The 22,815-nt window shown below is 38.6% G+C and overlaps 3 protein-coding genes across 3 annotated transcripts; 1 reads left to right on the top strand and 2 right to left on the bottom strand.

The window, feature by feature from the left end:
* Positions 1 to 2,861: 2,861 nt before the first annotated feature.
* Positions 2,862 to 10,445, top strand: agpat9l (1-acylglycerol-3-phosphate O-acyltransferase 9, like). The gene is made up of 14 exons (XM_023269167.3): positions 2,862 to 3,007; positions 3,367 to 3,570; positions 3,679 to 3,745; positions 5,262 to 5,410; positions 5,501 to 5,646; positions 6,575 to 6,649; positions 6,774 to 6,863; positions 6,951 to 7,044; positions 7,145 to 7,260; positions 7,624 to 7,679; positions 7,899 to 7,984; positions 8,088 to 8,216; positions 8,560 to 8,639; positions 9,889 to 10,445. The coding sequence occupies exons 2-14, from the start codon at positions 3,427 to 3,429 to the stop codon at positions 9,998 to 10,000; spliced, it is 1,344 nt and encodes a 447-aa protein (XP_023124935.1). The 5' UTR covers positions 2,862 to 3,007; positions 3,367 to 3,426; the 3' UTR covers positions 10,001 to 10,445.
* A 2,309-nt stretch (positions 10,446 to 12,754) lies between these two features.
* Positions 12,755 to 14,740, bottom strand: myl7 (myosin, light chain 7, regulatory). The gene is made up of 7 exons (XM_023269148.3): positions 14,687 to 14,740; positions 14,396 to 14,497; positions 13,693 to 13,768; positions 13,464 to 13,568; positions 13,307 to 13,385; positions 13,160 to 13,208; positions 12,755 to 13,071 (listed from the first exon to the last, which is right to left on the bottom strand). Exons 1-7 carry the CDS (start codon positions 14,687 to 14,689, stop codon positions 12,967 to 12,969), a joined length of 519 nt encoding a protein of 172 aa, XP_023124916.1. The 5' UTR covers positions 14,690 to 14,740; the 3' UTR covers positions 12,755 to 12,966.
* A 1,137-nt stretch (positions 14,741 to 15,877) lies between these two features.
* gck (glucokinase (hexokinase 4)) lies at positions 15,878 to 20,422 on the bottom strand. Its single transcript, XM_023269149.3, has 10 exons — positions 20,243 to 20,422; positions 19,735 to 19,897; positions 19,444 to 19,598; positions 19,113 to 19,232; positions 18,838 to 18,933; positions 18,637 to 18,736; positions 18,353 to 18,536; positions 17,637 to 17,792; positions 17,179 to 17,412; positions 15,878 to 16,654 (listed from the first exon to the last, which is right to left on the bottom strand). Exons 1-10 carry the CDS (start codon positions 20,321 to 20,323, stop codon positions 16,507 to 16,509), a joined length of 1,437 nt encoding a protein of 478 aa, XP_023124917.1. The 5' UTR covers positions 20,324 to 20,422; the 3' UTR covers positions 15,878 to 16,506.
* Positions 20,423 to 22,815: the final 2,393 nt, after the last annotated feature.

The raw sequence follows: 22,815 nt of genomic DNA, 5'->3' as shown, positions 1-22,815 counted from the left end.
AGTTCAGGGTTAAAGGCTTTTCTGAGCCCTGAAGGCCATAAACCCTTTCAGTTCATACTACTGAGGATCACTTCTCTAATATTTATCCCTGCAGCAGATTTATGTGTGACTAAAAGCCTTTTGAGACATGACACATTCCCTCCTGTGTTATCTTAGTTCATGGGAAACACAGAGGGAGACAATAACGTGAACTCTATCTGTAGTGTCATCGAAGCGTCTGTCTACTTCCCTCTGCATCTAAAGTATAAAAGACGTGTGTGTATATAGAAATGTGGTTATGGACCTACAGTAGATTTATCCCCTGCAGTGTTTTTCAAAGCTCAGCAAAGACTCAAGCGTGAGTCAAGCAAGATTTGAATTACATTAGCTATTTTAAACGAACTATTTTGAAGTCCTGCATAAGTAGTTGCACGTAAAACTGCTGGAAAATGTTTTTTAAACAGGAATATACATATTTTCCCTAATCTCTCAGAAATCTGGACTGGGGTGCAGTTAATTTTGGAAAATTCAAGGCCCTGCTAAAAATAACATTGTAAATATCTGATAACATACAGTTCTGCACAGAGTATGACAGTTCAGCTTTGAGCTGGTCTCCACTGACCCGAACTTCCCCTCCCTTGGCAGACAAAACCAACAAAAACAACCCTAATGGGCCACATTGGGGAGTTCCACCAACAGGACCCAATAAAACCAGCATGCAGCAGGAGTTGTGCGCTCTCAGTGTTTAGACTTAAGATAAAAGCAGCTATTTCAGAAGTAACAGGCTCTGCTTTATTGGAACCAACACACGCTGACATTAAAGGACAAATGGTGTGCTACTGACTTGTATTTGACATCTGGAGCATCTACCTGGTGTAGAAATCAATGGACAAAGCAATTTGTCTGAGTTATCAACAAACGATGTACAATTTTATTGCTGGCAACAGTTTTTCTAGTTAATCAAAGTGATCACATGTTTCTGAGTGAGGTTGGATTTTATAGTTGAATTGTATTATCAAATAGCATATTTTCTGAATTTTATTACTGCAGGCAGCCAGTTTTGTTTCAAAAATGCATCTCTGCCAAGTATCCAGATTTAATTCCAGAAAGCTCTCTGGATCAGATTCAATCCCAGAATGAATCGCCCTCTTATCACTCCCAGAGACATTACCCAAAATGACCCCCTTAAGTCCCCTGTTACAGTAATGTGCAACAGACTGTGAAATGTCTGAACCTGGAAAATAATCAGGACCTTTTGTTAGTTTTAGGTGGGAGAGAGAAGCTTTAACACAGAGAGGCTGGTGCCACATTCCTCATTAAGGCTTCCCTCTGTTGTGGTGAGTAATATGTCTGAGGCAGTTTATTATTTTTACTGGTTCTGGAAGTGCCTTAGTGTATGATCAGCACTTTACCAGCTGGGCCAGTGATACCCTTAATTAATATGGAGAAAATGTAAGTAAAATAAAGTTTATGTGCCTGTTGTATATATAGAAATTTCACACTGTATAATTGCAGCAGATGTTTTTTTCTTCAAGTTTTTCATTTCAGTAGAAAGAACATGAATTTTCAACCTGTCAAAAGTCTTGATCTGAGACCATTTTGTTCTAAAGAAAGCCCATCCATTTATGGCCACAAGTGCCAAGGACAAAAAGTTGGCATTGTAGCATCTTTTTAATGAAAACTTTGCATCAAGCATAAGTCTTTAATGTTATTTTTTATTTAAAAGAATTCTCCCCACCAAACAGGCATATAATTGCCCTAAAAAGTATTTGGACACTTACAAATGTATGCACTTCATTGCATTAGATCAGAACAACATGTCATTGCCTTTCTTATGTCATGCATTGATAAGTAAAGGACAGGTATTTAAGAAACAAAAGATGAGCTTTAATCCAAAAGATGATACAAAAACAAACCACTGTCCAGATAAATCAAAAGCACAGGAAGCCGACAAAAACTACCTAAAAATCCAAAAAAGCTAACAAAAGCATAGAATCAACTGAAGTATGAAATATAGAAACACAACAACTAGATGTACAAATCTGAAGCAGATGAACACAGCGAAGAACTCAGACAGGTGATCAGTAGGTCTAACATGAGGGAAGCAAACAGGACAAACTGATACAGGTGAAACTAATCAGGTCAATCAAAAGGGAGGGAAGGGAGGGACAAAGAACAGAAATGAAAACACAAGTGACACCAGAAAAGTCCATTTCAAAATAAAACAGGAAAGATAAAGATAAAGATAAAGATAAAGTTCTTTATTTCTCCCCACTCCAGGGGAAATTTACATTGTTACAGCAGCTTATGTAACAGTAGACATAGTGATAAGAATAAAATAATAATAGAACAATAGTAATAATATTTACAATATATACAAGGGTGACAGATGAGGGTAAAGTGGCTTAACAGAAAAAATAAAAATAAAAATAAAGTTTAAAAGTGCAGAGATGTGCAGTGCAAGAATGTCAGTGCAAATTTTATGGTTTGGGGTGGTAATGATATAGTCCAGTTTATGTTAACATCAGCCAGTGAAGTAATTGAAATCTACACAGAAAACCAAAGACAGAAATAGAGTCACAGTAAACAAAAAAACACAAGAATAAATCACAGAAACAAAGCTAAATTAGTAACCAAAACCTAAGACTGTGACACTTTTGCTTCCAAATCTGCTTTCCAAGATTTTATCTTGTTTGCTTTTATCTTGTGAAATAACCAAATGAACATCCTGGAAGTTTGCTATTCTGTCCAAACACTATTAGGGGTCACTGTTTTTGCACTGACCTTGTGACACTCCACAGTATTAAGAGGGTACAGTAAACAGATGGGTGTATATCATAGACTGTATACAGTCTATGGTGGATATGCATGAAGTCCACCCGTGTGTACTTCCCTTCCTGACCACATGGGGCGCTGCTGAGCCCCACCCCGTGAACTTTGTTCTAGTAGGAAATGGGCGTGTTTGCTCGATGTGTTCAATCTTGAGTTGTTCTTCAGCAAGAAAAGGACATGGACTGAAGCGTGACAGGTAAACTAAGCTGGCATAATCTAGTATCTGCTGAAAACTATCTATAAAAATAATGTTGTCTTTCATACAGTCCTGCAATCTAACTGTGGAGGAGCCTCTGACAGTTTGATTATTCAGGGATTTGTTTATATTGGCAGGAATATATTCATAGTGATCGTCAGTGTTTTTGTGCTCTGTGTCAGTGATACTTTGCACCTGACTTAATCAGCTGGAATGTTTCAGTGTTTTGTTTAGTTAATATTTGTTCTCGTTGTCATTGTGGTTGTTATCCTCATAACATTTGCAGTGCTTTACACAGGATTTATTATTATTATCTATATCACAAACAACAAAACACCTTGTTTCTTTCCCACAAACAGGACTACACTACATCTGAGCCACTGGGCTAATCTTCTATACCTCAGGGAACAAAGGCAGAGATGGAGGATTTCTGGGCAGGGGCCTTTTGGGCTCTGAAGATTTGGCTGTACCTCATAATCAGCCTCATCATGGTCCCAGCCATGTTTGGATTCTCGCTGGGCATCTCAGAGACCTACATGACCATCCTGGTCAAAACTTTAGAGGTGCCGTCTCATATTTATGTCCTTTCCAGGTATTCACGCTTTATTTAGATATTCTGATGATTCTCATTCTTTATAACATGAATATGTCTCGTCTGTCCTCCTCTACAGTGGGCCACACTGAAGATACAGAGAGCACATGCAGATGAACAAACACTAAAAGCCTCTTCATCTAATGGTGAGTAGAAAACTGTGTCAGAGGATCAATAAAGTTTGATCTTATCTTAGTATACTGACATACATAGATAGATAGATAGATAGATAGATAGATAGATAGATAGATAGATAGATAGATAGATAGATAGATAGATAGATAGATAGATAGATAGATAGTGTTTGTCATAAGGGCACTCTTCTAAGAATAAGATGTTATCATATCCTTTATTGAGAAATGTGGAGGTTCAGGGACAGATGTGTTTGCTGCAATACTGGATTTCACAAGATATTTTATGACAAGTCTGGGCAGGCATGTTGCACTGATACCACATAGTTTTCAAAGAGTAACAGATAAAATGCGCATTGTGTGATAGTGCAGTTAGATAGCAGGTTAAAATTGTTTTATTCTAAAGCTCCAACTGCATGGAGAAGTCTCCAAGTGGCACCATGACTCAGTTACCTTGAGAAGTTTTATGACAAGCAGCAAGGTAAAGGTGCTCTGGAAACACTTCCTATCTTGCAAGATGCAATTACTCAAGTCTTTATCAGCCACTAAGCTGTACAGAGTGGTATCCCCCGCTGTAAAACATAAAGGCTTTGTCCGCAAAATGTGGTGTTTCCAGTGTCCAGAGTGTGTCAGTGTTACATTTTTAAATGTGGGTGATGACTATAAGAAGTGCAACTGTGCTATACACACACAGACAATGCAGATATTGTTCTGAAAGTTTTGACTGAATATTGAATTCAGTTTGTTACTCTAAGTGTTGGACTTTGCCTGCTGAGTTATCAGATAAAGAGAAATCTGAACTGAGGCAGGTTTAACTGTTCTGAGAGCTGTTAAAAAATGAGATACCAGGCAGTGACACTGTCATAACTTAAGACTGCATTTGAAACAGCAAGTTCCTGTGTGATATATTGTAGATCAGATCTAAAGGTGTCAGGCCTGCTTTTCCGTCGCACAGTCGTGAAAGGGGCCTTTTGGGCGCTGAAGATTTGGATTTGCCTCATAATCAGCCTCATTGTGGTCCCAGCCATGTAGAAGAATCTTTCTGTTAAAGTCCCTGCTGTTATTAAATCTCTTAACCCTTTGATGCATAACCTGGGTCAAAAGTGACCCAAATCCAATGGAAAATGGCTATCTCCTGATGTGGTCTACGCATCAAAGGGTTAAAGCGATGTGTCATCTAGGCTGTAATCAGTACAAGTATACATGTCTGCATATTACGCTATGCAACACTTGCAAACTGAGATGAGAGCGAATTGTTGATTTTTTTGCACAAGTTCATGCCCCAGATGGTTTAATGCTTTGATTAATTGTAATCATTTAGTTGTGTTTTTTATTTGTACATTATTCTTGCACAAAAGTTACATTAAATACAGTCCTAAATTAACGGCTCAAATCATTTAGTTTCTTATCATAATCAATGCAGTCTAAATAGATATGAGATGTGGCGAGGCAGACTTATCTTCCAGTTTGGAACTAAGACAGTAATTCCTATCACTGTTTCAGTTTGACTCTGTGTGTGGGTGTGTTTCAGGTCTCATTCAGAGAGAAGATGGTTCTATGGAGAAAGAATTAGAAGAACTTAGACGCAGTCGCCCCAAACCACCAGTGGGTGGTGATTTCACGCTCAGTGACTGTTTCTATTTCAGCCGCAGAGGAATTGAGAGCATTGTAGAGGATGAGGTAAATCCATGTACGATTTGTTGTGCAAATGTTATCAAATTGTTTGTTATCCTTGCCTGATTTTAAATTTGTTTTCAATTTCAAATGTAGGTAACTCAGCGGTTCACATCTGAAGAGCTGGTGTCCTGGAACTTACTGACTCGCACCAACAACTATTTCCAGTATATAAGTCTGAGGCTGACGCTGGTCTATGGTCTTGGTATCTTTGTTAGATACTGCATCCTTGCTCCCCTCAGGTAAACAAATACTGAATGGAGTCTGTTGACTGCAGAATCAAGCTGTCAAATATATTAGTCCGTGAGAGTACTTCATAAAGTTCACCCGGAAACAAGACGTGTAACTCTCATTTTGGGGCTTTGCTATATACTCTGATATCACTGTACACAAACAATCTAATATTTAAAGCAGCCAAAGCTATCACAAGAGGAGCTGATCTGCTGTTGCTCCAGGACAATGTGTCCGTCTACACAGCATCAGGTGGCAGAATCAGCCAAATATAGCTTTGAACTGTTGCCCCGTGAACCTTACTGACCCAACCTGCACCATCTGACTTCTGTTTCCCAAACTGAAATCTCACTTGTGTGGTTGCCATTTTCAGAGTGTTGATAAAGTCATGCATGCTGTTAATGAGAATCTGGAAGCTGAAGATGTGACTCTATAACCACAAAGATTTAACATCAGGGGACCAGGTGCACTAAAATTAAAGGAGGCTATGTTGAAAAAATAATGCAAGATCAGTCTTTCTCCTGTGATGTTTTTTTTTTTTTTTTGGTGAGGCAGGGAACTTTCTGAAGCAGCCTTGTATTGTAGTGATACTAGAGCAGTACTGCCTTCTGGGTAGGAATAATGTCAGTAGACGGATATTAAATGGTTTAGTCTAGTAAAAATTCTGTTCTATTTGAGTTGAGATTGATGCCTGTTGGAAAATGCAAAGTGTAAGAGAGGAAGAAGTTAAAGCTATGAACATTTTTACACACAGCTTGACTAGTTTATTTTTTATGCATGAGTTTCCAAGCAAATAAGTGGTGCACCAAAATTTCAGTGAACAATGTACTCTTACAACATGCCTTTAATCCTTATGCCATGCGTCTCCTACGTGTTGAATTTACTCCCATTTCTAACCTGCTTATCAGTGGAAGTCTGCATGTGTTACTGTCTCTGCAGGATAACACTGGCCTGCATTGGTCTGAGCTGGTTGGTGATAGGAACGTCTGCTGTTGGATTACTGCCAAACTGGAGGTGAGCATAAATATAACTAGTCCAAAACTAAGCATTTCGTGCACCTTACATTTTGCTTCACTCTTGTGGAATCAGCCTCTGACTTAATTGTGCATCATTTGTGCATGCAAACGTCTGCTCTCAGGATAAAGTCGTGGCTCAGTGAATGGGTCCATGTTATATGCTACAGAATCTGTGCCCGAGGACTCTCTGCTGCTATTCGCTATCACAACAGGTAGTCTTCCAGATAAGTGAGGAAAAAAAAAACAGAAATAGCTCTATCTTTCGGATTCTGACTCCACTTTTCACCTCACGACCACAGGGAAAATAAACCCAAGAAAGGAGGAATCTGTGTCGCCAATCACACCAGTCCCATCGACATCGTGATTCTCTGCAATGATGGCGGTTATGCAATGGTATGCAGTGAAACCAGCCATAGTTCTACATTTTTATATTAAATTGATAAACATTAATTTGTCATTTTGAGCCATGAGAATTTCTAAAATCCATCCTCAGGTGGGTCAGGTCCATGGGGGTCTGATGGGAGTTATTCAGAGAGCCATGGTGAGGTCTTGTCCCCACATCTGGTTTGAGAGAGCAGAGATGAGAGATCGCCACCTAGTGACCAAAAGGTTAGTTACCCCTCTGTCTCGTTTAACTCCACATTTCTTCAAGGGCTTGTCATTGCTTGTCTTTCTCACTTGTATTTTCTCTCTGTGGCTGCTGTGGCACCAAGAGAGGTTGGCATTTTCCTGGCAGTAAAGAACTTCTTGGGTTTATGTGTCTCTTGTTATCCAAGTGAGAACAGATATGTTCTGGGATGTTGCTACTGAGCAGTGACTCATGCAGTTTGGCGTCTAGTAGCTTATTGTTTCCCTTCTGCACCAAGACACCCATGGTAGATGTTAGATGTACCATCAAAAAACTCCCCAAAGACACAGCATGTATATATTTGTATCATCATGAAACAGTTTCCATTACTTATTGTGTTCCAGGTTGACGGATCATGTGAATGACAAGACAAAGCTTCCCATATTGATTTTTCCGGAGGGTGAGTGTGATCATGTGGAAAGATAGAGTTACTTTCTCCACAGCACCAGTTTGATGTTTGTGTCTTCAAAGAGAGTCTCAGTGAGTGTTGTTATTCCAGCTCAGTGTCTGACAGCAGTCTGGCTGCTGAGCTGTGTCAAACGAGCAGATATTTAATGTGGGTTTGGAAACAGCTCACACAACACCGTCTCTTTAACTTCCTGATGTCTGGTTTCTATAGGAACCTGCGTCAACAACACATCTGTCATGATGTTTAAAAAGGGAAGTTTTGAAATTGGAGCAACAATATATCCAGTAGCCATTAAGGTACTTGAGTCTTCTCTAGCATTCATTCAGATATTTTCTAGCCTTCTCAGTCACATATTTCTGCTCCTCACCGCTTGTCTCTGTATGTCTAAACTTTTTTAAGTATGACCCAAAATTTGGAGATGCTTTCTGGAACAGTTCAAAGTACAGCATGGTCAACTATTTGCTGAGGATGATGACTAGCTGGGCCCTCGTCTGCAACGTCTGGTACCTGCCGGCCATGCACCAGCAGGTATGTCTGACATGAGTCAAAGCATGGAAGCACATGTATGCATTAAGCCATGCATATGCTGCATGAGTGCAAACCCCACCCCTCCACATATGCACATGAACAGTCATGTTTCCGTCACTCCAGGGTCATTATATTGAACTGGAGACTGTGGACTTGCCCTCGCCCTAAGCAGAAGTCCTAGCTGTCTTTCACCTTACATAAACCTAACCTTTCCTTTACCACAAAAAGTCATTACTCTAAATTTTAATGACTATGAGGACATACAGACAGATTTATGGCCCCACAACATGAGCAATAAACACATCATAGAAGACTGAGTTTGTTCTTTATTCAAACATGTCAGGAAGGGGAAGATGCTGTCCAGTTTGCCAACAGAGTGAAGTCGGCCATCGCTCACCAGGGAGGACTAATAGATCTACAGTGGTAAGCTTGAAATTAATCACTTTGGAAATTCCCAACGATGTGACCAGTGTCTTTGAATGATTTTTTTTTCTCTGTTGTCTTTGAAACAGATTAAGCCTTATTCTAGATAAAAGTATAGAATAATTTTAGAGCTCAAAGTCTGCTCTTCCACAGCTCAGGAGACAGAATTGTGATTCTAACTGAAGCCTAATTTTAATTCTGATTTTGTCTGATGTGTTTTTCTCCTAAAATTAGTAACAGGAGTCATACTTGAGACTTAAAGATACCTGAGTTACATATAGCTCAGGTACACTACAGGCCAAACATTTGGAAGCAACTTCAAGTTTCTGTTCTCAATGCCTTTCTTTAAAACCAGTATGAATTCTATGGATTCTGGGATGTATTGACTGCATGATCAGACGTTGCTTTCATTGATATGCACCATTTTCCTCAATTTACCTTTAGGTATGCATTGAAGTTACCAGACAATTGATGAATAAATGTTAACAAAAGAAAAGACAGGCTTAGTTTTAGGGTTGATAAGATTTGCAAGAGCCACAACTTCAGTGCAAAAGTAAAAAACAAATCACGGTTCGCAGAATTCACTTTAGCTCCTATGCTTTTGAGAGTTTGCATCTGAAAATCCCAATAAATCTCACCTGTCTCCATATCTCTATAACTACCACAGAAATGACTAGAAACAAACAGCTGAGTAAAGAAACAAGAGTACAGCTACAAACACCTGGTAATTATAGTACAAATGTATTCTGATGACTGACTCTTTATATAATTATCCTGTTTATTTTGTTGCAAAGCTTACAAATGAAAGTATGATCTATTGTTGTACAAATTTGTTCTTGCTTCCAAACTTTTGGCCTGTAGTGTATCTCCCTGAAGTAAAGTATAAAATAAAGTATGAAGTAAACATACCTATATATCTCCAGTGTCTCCTTTAAGTCTCAATTATTCCACTGTCTAACCTGCTTCCCGTTACTATATACTATTATTTATTCTTGTTCATTGTAGGAGAAAAATGTGAGAAACATATCAGACAAAACTGAAATAAGAATCATAAACTTGTCTCCAAAGCTATAGAGTGTCAGGCTTCTTCTGACTTTCCTCAGAGTAACAGAGAAGCAGTTCTGTGTCTGAATGTCAGACATGAAGATCATGAAAGTGATGTACTGACACTGATCATGAAGTGTGCTGTATGAGTTTAAATGATCAGCATCAGTCTCAGTTCATTCTGACTGTATGTCTGCTTCTGCAGGGACGGAGGCCTGAAGAGAGCGAAGGTGAAGGAAACGTTTAAGGAGCAGGAGCAGAAGAAGTACAGCAGCATGGTGGTGGGAGACGACAGCAGCAGCAACAGTGACGGTTAACACAATGGACAACCCTCCTTTTGTTGTTTATGGAGAACATATAGGGGAGAAAGGCCACTCTCCTCCAGTGTTTTCTCAACCAACTTGACCTGTCAGGGGATGCACTATGACCAGCTGGACACTATGAAAACTTTGGTACAGCTGAAAGGAGGTGAGTCTCAGTGATGGACAGACAGCACAAGTGCAATATTGAACTTTCTGAGGAGAAAATCGACCGTGAAAAGGGAAAGCTCTGCATTTTTGCCGCTGCTTCAGATGTCTGCTGTTTTGATTGAATATTAATGCTGAAAAAATGCTCAGGATGAAATGTGTGATTGTAGACGAGCCACTGGTTGGACAAACTGGATTCATGACTGCCTGTACTTTTACAGCCAGTTGGCCTGTTCATGCTCTATTCATTGTTTAGTTTTTGTTAAAAAATAAATTTTAGTTTACAAATTGAAAAGCCTTTGTAGTTATTTATAACATGACACATTTTAAAGACGTAAAACAGAAACAAATAGAATGACTTTGATTTTAACACTAAAAAAATGGCTTAATGTATTCGTATTTTAAAGCAAAATAATTAACACTGATATGAACCAAACTATGCCACATAGTTTTCAGTAGTACAACCTGTTGGAATAATCTTCCAAATTTAACACTGATAGACATAAACCTTCATTTTTGTTGTTCCAAAAGGAAACTTGAACACCTCACTCGTTTTTCAGAGCTGCAAAACCAAAGTTCGGACTAAAATTACACACAAGTTTGGCACTTAAATAATAAATACTCTGAGTAAAAGTCCAGTTCTTTAAATGTCCACATGACTTTAAACAGCTTTAAAGTATAACACACAGCACAGACTTTTTGGATCGCTCTTCACTGGATGATTTTTCTGAAGTGCAGTCCTCACAGTCATCAGTTGTCTCTGGGACTTCCTCTTTAGACTCTGAAAGGAAGTTAGAGACAGATTTGTTGTAAGGACTTGTTCTGTAAATGTGTGAATATGGATGCAGTGATGTTTCTTTTTTTCTTTTTTAAACAAAACGTCAGTATTCTCACCTTCATTCTGATCATCACTCAGATCCATGTTTTCCTTCTTTAACTGTGTAAAAACAAATAATCAGTCATAGTTTTTCATTTTTTTTCTGCTTCCTCTAAACCAACCACTTGTGAGCCTCTAAATCATGACTCTACTCACCTGCAACAATTTATTTCTCTCTTTTCTCATTTTGAGTTCCTGATATCTGCAAATATTACCAACAAAGGAAAAGGTCACATCATTGCCAAGACACTCAACAGAATTTATTTCTAAGGAATTATGTCTGGTAGATATACAGGCAGCTTTTCTTTAAAAAAACATGTGACTCTTCTTTAAGTGACCCAGATGGAAAAATAAATGGTAGGTTGAAACATTTATGAGCCAGATTAGTGCCTCACATCTGCGTCTGCAGAGTTTGGATGACAAACAGGTTGCTGTTGATTCAGTCAGTCAGTGTTTAAATGAAGCTGCTTTTATCTCTCGGCAACAAAAGCCAATAAATCTGCACTGCAACAAATCTTCAAGGGTTTTGCAATAGTGATCCTGTGTCCTCAGGATAACACCAGCTGCCAAATCTAACCAACACACAATATGGAGTTTTCATTTTTATGAAAGTCTTTTCAATTCTACATAAATAAAATAGTTGCAATTTCCCAGTATAAAATCGCAGTACTATCTCTTTTTCATCTTTGTTGAGCGTTGTAAATCAAAAATCCTTCCAAAGCTAGATCTGTTTTTCCAATCTCACCGTTGCAGGTAGGAGTCACAGGGTCTGTTGACAGGTTTGATTTTCCCCTTCAGTCCATCTGGTCTCCATGTTGTGCTTGAGTCGACTCCTACATCCACCCTGCCTGCAGCTCCAGATGCGATAGGCATCACTGCTGGTAGAAATACAGATGTCAAGAAAAAAAAAGAAAAAAAAAACTCACAGTCATCTGGATGTAAACCTGCTGTTGCTAAAAAAAAAAAAAAAAAAAAACAACTTTCTTGCCTTGAAGAATTTCACACACTCCTTGTGCTCTTGTTGTTCACTGGCTGTTTGCTGTGTGAGCAGGAAAATGAGGCCGCTGAGTTTATGGAGGTGTTTGTTGTCGTATCCATGGCGACGGTGCCTCAAAAGAATGGAACAGCAGTGAGGCCTCCGTGAATGTGATGAATCAACTACTTTACTTTAAAATAATTAGAAATAGTCCTAAATACTTCAACAGGTGGTCTGTCTTACAAAACTTTTTAGCAACCAAGAAAAAAAGCCTTTCTGTGATCATGTTTTTTTGAGTTTATTCACTAAATCCTGTAGTAGTTTGATTATTCTGACTGTCCCAGTACAAAGAGAATATTTTTTTATAACTACAAACAGAATAACTAATGTAATATATGATATAATTTTTTTCTTTTTTTTAAATAAAGTGAAAATTTTAAATAATTAAAGCGAGATTTTAAAATGGTGTACTTTTCCTTTATTATAATTTTTTAGAGTCTGTAAATATGATTCTGACTTTAGCAGTCACATTTATTTGTGAGGTAGATTAAATTGAATTTATCATTCCAAAAGATTTATTTTGACATAATTTAAGGAAACAAATTAAGCTTTGCTTTCTTGACAATTCTTTTCTCATATTATTTGCTGTGCAAAGAGATCTTTCATTTTGAATCACATTTTCAGTCTTATTCCATGCACAATCATACAATGTGACTGAACAAAAATGAGCATTTGCAATCAATAAAGAAACTTCTGAGGAGCCCAACACTTTATTCTCAGTAACTTAGAAACAAATAAGCCAGTTTTACACCAACTAAACTGCAGCATTTACAACAGTTGGAGGTTGAAAGAGTCAGAAATTGCAGCATTTTTCCAGCAATCGTGAATGTTTTTGATTACAAGCAGCTGCTATGAAACAGTCGGGAGCATGTTGAGATGACCTGTGTGACCTGACAGTCCTTGTTAGGATTCTTCCTTCTCATCTCCATGTGTGATGATGTAGCAGAGCGACTTGTAGTCGATGTTGCCAGTTGGATCGATGGGGGCGAGAGCGAAGGCCTGATCCACCTGCAGGTTTATGAAACAACAATTTGCCTGCCGAATATGATTTTAAAGAATATGCGAATGTGTCACCAAAAAAACAGAAAACACAAACCTCCTCTGCTGTGAATTTATCAGCCTGGTTCATCAGTAATCGTTTAAACCTGGATAAACAAGACAAACAATTCAAAGATACCAGAAAGTTACAGCTGTTATGGAAAATATGAATGATATAAAAGCTAATTAATTAAAAGCCTCGTACTCGTCCTTATTAACAAAGCCTGTGCCGTTGGGGTCAAAGAGTTTGAAGGCAGCCAGGATTGTGTCTTCAGGATCGGTACCTTTAAGAAAACAACGTATCATCTAAAAGTTCCTTGTAGAGATTCAAAGATTCATTTAAACGTGTATAAAGTGCTCACCATTGAGTTTCTCCCCAAAAAGAGTCAAAAACACAGTGAAGTTGATGGGACCCTTTCCCTCATTCAGCATCTCATCCAGCTCCTCATCTTTGACATTAAGTTTCCCTGGAACACACACATAGATACCAATGCAAACACAGGACATCAGTTTTATATAAATGCCATAAGAAAAGCAAAAATTTAGCTTAAAAATGGTCAAAAGATAAAGGGTTGAAAGCAGAGAAAGTACCCAGCTGTGCATAGGTTTCCTTCAGGTCCTGCTTTTTGATAACACCATCTCTGTCCTGGTCAATGCAGCCAAATGCCTGCAGAATAAAACAATAATAATAATAATAATCATGAAGTATTTAAAGAAAATGTGAAATAGACACATTTTTCAGTTGTTCAACTTTTCTTTCAAATGCAAGCCTTTACAAGGACCAGCAGGTTGTCATTCATTGAATTGAAATTAGAATTATTAAAATAGTTTTTTTTTTATTCTGCATAATTTAGAAGATGAAATTCTTTTATAATCAGATGCAGAATAAATTGCAACTTAGGCTTTTCTTAGTTATAAAAACAAACAAGCGCTTCTGAACTTTATTTAGGATATTATTATGATGAATTTATTATTGCAGAAAAAAAATTGTTGCATTGGTTTAATCGGACAAGGAAATTTCTGTAAATAGATAAGGGTCATTTTTCATTTGTTGTGGTTGAATTTTACAAAATGTAAGTTTTCCAAAACTGCTCAAGCAATGAACTTCAACTTGTTGCACATTTTTACTCTCTACTGAATAAATTTGATCGCAACCAGGGAACACTTGTCATTGGTGCAGTTTGTTAGTGAGGCCACTCTGTCCATTCCGATTGTATTGACTAGAAGAGGTAAATTGCCTAAAATCTGAATTTGAAAATGAAATATCACACGTTTCCAAGACGCAGCACTGTACCTCCTTGAACTCCTGTATCTGGTTCTGCTCAAACATGGAGAAGACATTAGAACAGGACTTCTGTGCTCCCCTTTGTCTCTTATTGGAAGCCTTCTTACTCGCCTAAGAAGAACACAAACCACTCAGACGTAGACAAAACCACTCTTTTTTTTTAAAGTAACATAACATTCTTAAATACGCAACAACCTTGATACAATACAAGATGAGGATTCCTAAATCATCTGGTGGTTTTTAAAAAAAATCATTCCTCACTAAAAATATCAAAAAAACTGCAAATGCTCACTGACTTACCATGTCTGAATGATCGTATGTGGACTCCCAGCCAAAGGTGTGATGCTGGGGTGGGTTTTATGTACGACCCATCTTATCTTCTGCCCTCCTATAATAGCCTGCGATGGGCAGCACAGACCCTTACATGGCCAAGGCTGCTCTCGGTGTGTCGCTGAGAGAACCTGATAAGAGGTGAGGCAGTCAGGATTCCTCTGGGCTGGAAAACAGAGATATGAAGAGAGAAGGGGGAGAGGAGACAAGGGAAAGTGACCTCTGACGTTTGACAGTGACTCAAACAAAATTACACTATAGAGGTCAAATCACACTCTAAAGCTTAACATTTTATGTATGTTTTATGTGCAAAATGAAATTGCATTATGCAGCTCAGCAGACCTTAAGCTGGTTTTTGCACAAATAGAATAATCCCATGTCAAATTAGATTTGATAAAGTCATGGACAGAAAGATGTGTGGGCTATCTTTTACTTCAGTCGTGCACTTTGCTCATACATTTCTTTTAACTTCATTCCTTTCTCATTTGAAAACTTTGTGTAAATAAAAATGAAAAATCAGAACATTAGCTTGGACCAATTGTCTCAATCTTAACCACCCTTTGCCCTTAAAGAAATGCAAAATCTTCCAGACACTGGGATTTTTCAAGGTACTTGATGGGTTGGTTTTTCCAAGCATCTTGGACAACTTTCCCCATTTCTTCTGTAGATTTATTCTGCGTGCTTTTTGTTTCTACATTTATTTCCATACTGACTCCATGATGTTGAGATGTGGAGGTCATGCCATCTTTTGCAGGGCTCATTGTTCTTCTTGTTGCTCTTTATTACTGTGGCTGTATGTTTTGGCTCATTGTCGTGCTGGTAAATGAATGTGAGAACAATCAGATGCCTTCCAGATGGTTGCAAAGTTAATATAAAGTTCCTAAAACCTTTGTATTGTACTGTTAATGGGTTATATTAACACGAGGAGATCTATTTTCACAAAGGCCAGCATGATAATAGCTGTGGAAAGAAGATATTTTTTCACTAAAAGTTTGACAGCTTTTGCTCCATTAATGTTACATTGGGACCACTAGCTTTAATTATATCATTGTGTTAGTGGACTTTTACTTTCCTCGCAATGCATTATATTAGTTTTTTTGATGTAATTTAATGACACTTTTTGTAAATTTGTAAAGTTGACAAATGAGAAATAACACAAAGTGAAAGTGCAATACTTTATTTGAGCAGTTTTATTTACAGTCAAGCTTATTCATATCCAAAGCACGTTGCATCATGCACATAAGACACCATACTGGCTAGAATACAACGGTTCTTTAAATATACAATAGCGAAGAAATAATACAATAGTTCTCAAACAGGGATTACACAACAAAGCAATGGATTTAATTTATTCTTAATTTACAAAAGCATTTACAAAATCCTTGTCTTGTACAGCAACCAGGCTCTGGTCTCATAATACACTATATCATCAATAATATATCTTACAGCCCACACCAGAACAGACGGCGACACACAAGGAGCATGTATGCTAAATGATGCTTTCATGCCACATAATGTTTTAGTTGCAACAACAAACCAGTTCTTACAGTTCAGAAACATTCAAATGACTCATTGCTACAAGTTGGTTTATCAAACACAGTCTATAATACAAGTGGTTTGATGCTTTCTTGTCCTGACATCTCCCAGTGATGAGTACTCAGCTTCCCTTTGGAGTCAGAAAGAGGCTTGAGCTGCATACTCGTGGATGACAAGACAACAATCTTCTCCAGTCAGAGTTGGGTTTTCTCGGCCACCGTTCTGCTTGGAGACAGCTCAGCGCATAGCTCCTTTCACTGCGTCAGCATGTATGCAGCCATCTTACAGGCCACTGCTGAGATTAGAGCTGCTCCACGACCGCTGCCCTCTTCTGACTGGATGAAGGTGATGTCACAGTGAGGCGTGAGGTCCCGGACCACTTTGTGGAACCTGTCACGGAAACTGAGAAACAGAAGCAATGTGTCAGAATCAGTCAAGTGTCCATTTGTCCACCTCCTCTGGTGATTTTCATATCCTCCCCAATGTTTACCTAAGTAACTGTGTAATTCAAAAGTGAATCTATAAGGAAAACAAGCAATCACTGAGTCCCTGTAGCTATACACTGTATGTTTACATAAAGGAGATGTGAAGGAAGCACTGTAATCTGCAGAGGGCATTTTTTCTTGCTATTCCACAATGGGTTTCCCCTTTATGATTGAATATTGGTACATTGCCTGCTACTTGATTCTTATTTGATGCATTTAATGTCAATTGTACAACATATGATTGATTTTTTGTTAACAAATAGCCTTCGTCTTCAAATAACCAGAAGCATGATTTTATTAGGTTGGATTTATGATTTAGAAAAAGTAAATCCAATCATATAATCAAAATATTTACTATTACTCGACTGTATATAATAACGTAACCTAATACACTCAGAAATGAAGCTCTTTTCATGGTCTAGAACTCGCAGCCTCCCTCACCATGGGTGCAGCTTGTAGACAGATCCGTCAACCCCCACTGTGATTTTCAGGGATTCCTCGCAGCGTCGCTCACGCATCCGGTTGATCACACCAGCCAGTCCAGCGCCGCACATGTGAGCAGAGCGAGTGGAAACACTCTCACAGACCAGATGCACAATGTCACAGTCCAGCTCTGAGGGCAGAACACCCAGAGAGGACAGGATATTGTAGATTTGTTTCCTGTCCCCGGTATCACTGAAAAAAAAAAAATCAGGAAGCAAAATATTAAAGAAGAGGCACAATACACATTCTGTAGTACGCTGAAGTTTTGGATATTATTGTATTTCCAGTTCTACTGTTAGTGTTACTAAGATAAATAGTTTTGATTGTTTGCATGTACAATTAATGTCTGACAAGATCTTATCTTTTCTAAGGCAATGTTAATAATACAAACTGCATCCAGATTCACTGATGCTCACCTCTCCACCTGTGAGACATAACGCGTCTCAAAACTGCCACGTGTCTTCAGCAGCTCTGAGGCTTCGCCGTTAAACAGCAGATCTTCATTCACCAGCTTCATCAGAACAAGCCTCACCAGCTCGCCCATATACTTCCCGCTGATCAGCTTCTCATACCTGCAGGAAGCCGAAAGAAAACAAGAGAGAGGGAACTTTAAAAACTGTCGTGAAATGATGTGTATCATCAGCAAACAAGTCATTTTCTCTGTGAGGGGCTGGGTAAGGAGGAGAGCCGGTAAGGAGGGCAACGTCAAGGCTAAAGAGGCTGGGCTCAGCAGTTGTCTGTGTGAAGGGGCTACCAGTGCAAACAACCATTAGGCAAAGAGGGATCATTAATCTGACAGCGCGTCCTGCTGACTGCCTGCTGACGTATGAGGGCCGTAGCCATTTACAAACATCCTGAGGAAAAACAGCAGGTAGCATAGCAACTACACAGACACCTCAGGTGAGAGGCAGGTGAGCACTGCCAGAGAAGGATGATTAGTGTAGAAAAAATGCTAAGAGAGCAAGGGAGGGGGTGTGTGGCACGTTCGAAATTACAATCTGAACTCCATGCCAACCACTTTGGGCTTTAATAACTAATGAGCGGTCTTGTCACGGGCGCTTGTGCGTGTTGAGCTTTCCTGTATGAACTTGACCGTGCTGAGTGTTTGAGCTGAACGCGTCCTTTTACTCACAGCTGCTGCCCGGGGTTAATCGAGGACTCGTCCACCACTCTGTCGTACTCCAGCCTGAACTCCTCCAGCTCGCCGTTGTCTCCGAACGCCCCCCACTCTGTGTTCACGCACATCCGACCCTCTTCACCTTCCACCAGCTCCACGGTCCTCATCTCCTCCATGTAGCACGCATTGCAACCAGTGCCTGGTGAAAAAAAGCAAAAAATGCAAACTTTAGTTGAAAGTCTGTGCATTTTTGTGTACGTTTATGTGCCATCAGTGCATATAGGAATGCAACTTCTTACCAACAATCATCCCAACTTCACAGCTGCGGTCCTCATAGTAGCAGGAGATCATGGTGGCTACTGTGTCATTCACCATGGCAACCACGTCCATCTCAATGTCCTATACAACAGCACCACATTAAAAAGCATTAGAGTCATGCAGCTGTATACAGGTGCAGTTGTGTTGTTTACTAAAATGAAAACTTGTACACAGTCACTCACCCCTCGTCTCTTGATGGCATCTCTGAGCAAACCAACAACATTGTTCCCTTCTGCCCCAGAGGCCTTGAAACCTTTGGTCCAGTTCAGCAGGATTCCCTGTGAAAATACACAAGACAATCTTTGAATATATAAACTTTACAGAAGAATCAGATGCATCTATGAATCTGGCATGTAAAAGGGAATCAAATGATCTTTTTTCTCAGAGAAAAGGGTGATTGGGGTGATTTTTACTCATTTTAGTACTGTTAAGTCTGATGTACAGCGTTACATCTTACCTTGTCAAGGTCCTCATGTCGTACTGGAAAGGAGAAGGTAAAACCCAAAGGAAGCTTCTTGTGCTTGATATGGTGTTTGTCCAAAAAGTCTGACATACACTCTGCTATGTAGTCAAATAGCTGCAGAGACAGAGAAAGAGAGGACATGAAGGCACAATAATTCATTTTAAGAGTTTTTACTTCAAAAGCACATCATGTTTACAGTCTCTCAGAAGGTTTTAGGCACTCTGACAGTTTTGAACAGTCACCTTACAGCTATTTCAGCTCTACTAACAGGAAACTACAAATAGCTGGCAATTAAAAAAAAGAATATATAAATAGAGTTGCTAACCATTTCTGCAGTCCCTGTCATGGCATCTTCAGGAATGGAGTACATTTGGTTTGTTGTCTCCACCTTCCAGCTTCTCTCCTCGTCTTCACCCACTTTCACCAGCATCACACGGAAGTTTGTGCCTCCCAAGTCCAGAGCCAAGAAATCACCCACCTCTGTCACAACGAAGCAATACACACAATACTGTTACACCTGAGCAGCACGCACAGCCTTTCACTGGCAAGCAGCACATTACCTTTTATTCACATTAGCAGGATTTTATCTACAAAGTGCTTGAGAATGATTATCTACCTGATCCCTCGGGAGTGGAGCAGACATAAGTTGGAAGCATTTTGACACTGGCCTCTTCATGAGTCTCTAAACGCAGTCCTCTGTCCATTTCATGCTGCATCCTCTTCATGACTTCTTTTAACTCTTCTTTGTTCAGCCTGAACTCTGACAGGATCTGCTCCACCTGTAATCGGAGGAAAGAGAAAAGCAGGTCAGAAAGCTGCTCACAATCTTTCCACAGTTTGACACTGGACAAATGTCAGTGAACCAAATGGTATAACAGAGTTTTCAAATGCACAAATTACAAGTGAGATGCCAAACAAAGAATGACAGGAAGACACTGCTTAAGATACAAAATGATAAAATTAAGTGAAGAAGACACTAACTTCTGCAACAGAGCATATTTTTAAAAAAAAATGAACTGGACAAAATAAAACAATAAAGCTTTTCATCCAGTTTCTCCAGGCAGAAATGACTGAAACTTCTAGGAAGTTTCAATTCATAGACCCAGACAAAAAGCGAATCTTACCATGAGGATTTTGTCAGCCGCAGGGCTGTAGCCGTGAGGCACCTTCACCATCTGGTCGAGATGAGAGCTGATACAAGGCATCTTTGCAGGTTTAACTAAGCGAGCGTTTGTGTGTGTGTGTGTGTGTTAGTGTGTGTCCACCCTGTGTGTGTGAGGAGTCACTGAAGTGTGAGTACCACTGAATGAGATCCTCAGCTGGTTTTATGCTCAGGTGAAGTGGGCAGGACGCACCAAAGGCAAATGCCCACCCCTTTTCAACCTCATTCCATCTGGTGATGGTGCAAACACACACCCCCAGCACACACACACACACACACACACACACACACATGCATACTACCTCTGTGCAAGGTTAGAAAACTCAAAATCTATGTGACCTAATTTTCCAAAATTAAAATTTTGGTCTGGATTAAAGTCCAGATTTAGTTCAGAGAAACATTTTTTATTTTACTTAAATACACTATCAGTCAAAAATTTGGACACACCTTCTCATTCAGTGGTTTTTATTTAATTATTGTATACATTGTAGATTAACACTGAAGACATGAAAACTATAAAAGAATAAATATGGAATTATGTTGTAAACAAAACAATACTAAGCTTCAGAATTAATCTACAACGTAGAAAATAATACAAATAAATAAAAAGCATTGGATGAGGAGATGTGTCCAAACTTTTGACTGCTTAGTAGACCTTTTGGATGAAATTACATAGTATGTATTCAGAGCCTTCTTTTTCTCTCAATATTTTCTACTACAAGAAGATCATACTCAAATATATAATTATTTTATTTCTTTGTTAAAAAATATCTCATTAAACATAAAAACATTAATAAGATATAATGGTGACTTGTTTAATACATATCTGAAATTCACAAAACACATTCTGAACAATAGGTTTTATGAATGATGACATTTCAAATGGTTTTACAATGGCTACAATAAATCTAGTGGATAACAATAATCTCATTCTGATCTGGTGATATATGTTTTTGCTTCTCTGTCTTATGCTTTTTTAAAACCTTTAATTCAGCTTAATTCACCTGGCCAGGCTGCTACTTTATCACAACTCTCCTGAAAAAGAGACTTTTCAAATTTCCCTCATTAAATTAATGTCATTAAACATAACCTCACATTAATCTTTGTGATTTATCAGTGCCAATTACTCAGTACCCACTACTGTCAAATATTAAATAAAGTTTAGTCAATTATTCTTTGATTTCGTGTGGCAATGAGTGACCTGTGATCCACATTTGACTCACATAACTGGACTTCTATAACACGACAAATCAAACAAATCCTAAATCAAATAAATCTTTATTTAGAAGAACAACATACAAGGCTAAAGGGTTGCTCAACGCTCGGACTTCAGAGGCCTGGGATAGTTAAACAAGTTTATAAAATTAGAAACATGTCTAAAATTAGCAACAATTTGGGATGAATGACCTCCAAAACTAACCATAGTCATCTAGAGGTGAAGGTCTCTGCTGCTTATCAGCTCCTGCAGTTCACCTGACCAGGGTTCAAAGCTTTTCTTAGCTCTGATTGTGTTACGCAACTTTGACCCTCTTCCCAGAGCCCTAACGGGAAGATTTGATGGTAAAAAGAGGGACACTGACCCATTGACACACACTTTTATATAAAACAGCAACACTGCTCAGAATTTATACCATACAACCTATATGGCACCTAGTAATCAGTATTTTATATAACTGATGCAATATTATATCAAATTGAAGCATTCAAGATGTCTTGTACATCATTTTATACACATTTTTAAAATGTTCAGCTGCAATATCTAGCACGTTATGAAATTTTGGGATCTCGTGATGAAACATTAATGTCAAAAGAGGAACGTATTACGACTAACTTGGGGTGTTTCCTATGTGTTGGGCAAAATCCACTCCCCTGTGAAATCTACTTGGCTTTCATCAGCTGTAAAATATTACATTCAATTTCAACTGTACATAACCAAAATAGTTGAAAAGAATTTTGAATTATAACAGAAAATCTTTAAACTTGCAACATAATGCCAAGGAATATTGCTTAATGAAAGCATGTGGTAACACACAAACATCAAAATAGAGACTTTTTACAATTAACTTTGTGTATAAATTTGTACATAGTTAGAATATTATTCTTGTGTTTTGAGCAAAATTTGCTCCAGTCTGAAATCTCTTTGACGTTTATCAGCTATAAAACATTACATGTAATAAATTCTAACTGTATATGACTAGAGTAGTGGAAAATTTGGATTTGCAATGTAACGCTGTGAAATATTGCATAATAAAATTTTAAAGGACACAAGCATGCTGTAACACGCACACACACACACACACACACACACACACACACACACACACACACACACACACACACACACACACACGCACGCACGCACGCACACACACACACACACACACACACACACACACCAGCCAGACTTGGTTTGCACTGAATCCATTTACGGAAAAGAGTTGAATGCGAGCCAAATGCTTGTCAATAGCTGATTATCCAGTTAATTTAACCTGCTGGGCTGTTTGCACAGAGACCAGCCTGATGGATCTCCAGCTG

This window comes from Amphiprion ocellaris, chromosome 6 (assembly GCF_022539595.1).
Source record: "Amphiprion ocellaris isolate individual 3 ecotype Okinawa chromosome 6, ASM2253959v1, whole genome shotgun sequence".
NCBI classification, from domain to species: domain Eukaryota; kingdom Metazoa; phylum Chordata; class Actinopteri; family Pomacentridae; genus Amphiprion; species Amphiprion ocellaris.
The sequence above is the reverse complement of the archived record's forward strand: the minus strand, read 5'-3'. Positions and strand labels throughout refer to the sequence as shown.

Bases quoted from the DNA above. Each gene is read 5' to 3' on its own strand.
- agpat9l (XM_023269167.3), top strand. From the start codon at position 3,427: ATGGAGGATTTCTGGGCAGGGGCCTTTTGGGCTCTGAAGATTTGGCTG. The intron at 5,411-5,500 runs GTAAATCCATGT...TTTCAAATGTAG, and splicing joins AGAGCATTGTAGAGGATGAG to GTAACTCAGCGGTTCACATC. The intron at 8,640-9,888 runs GTAAGCTTGAAA...CTGCTTCTGCAG, and splicing joins GGACTAATAGATCTACAGTG to GGACGGAGGCCTGAAGAGAG.
- myl7 (XM_023269148.3), bottom strand. The intron at 13,769-14,395 runs GTACAGTGCTGC...TTTATTCTGCAG, and splicing joins AGATACAGGAGTTCAAGGAG to GCATTTGGCTGCATTGACCA. The intron at 13,386-13,463 runs GTGAGCACTTTA...GTTTTCTTAAAG, and splicing joins TTTTGGGGAGAAACTCAATG to GTACCGATCCTGAAGACACA.
- gck (XM_023269149.3), bottom strand. From the start codon at position 20,323: ATGCCTTGTATCAGCTCTCATCTCGACCAGATGGTGAAGGTGCCTCAC. The intron at 19,233-19,443 runs GTTAGCAACTCT...CTGTCTCTGCAG, and splicing joins TGACAGGGACTGCAGAAATG to CTATTTGACTACATAGCAGA. The intron at 18,737-18,837 runs GTGAGTGACTGT...GCTGTTGTATAG, and splicing joins ATGCCATCAAGAGACGAGGG to GACATTGAGATGGACGTGGT.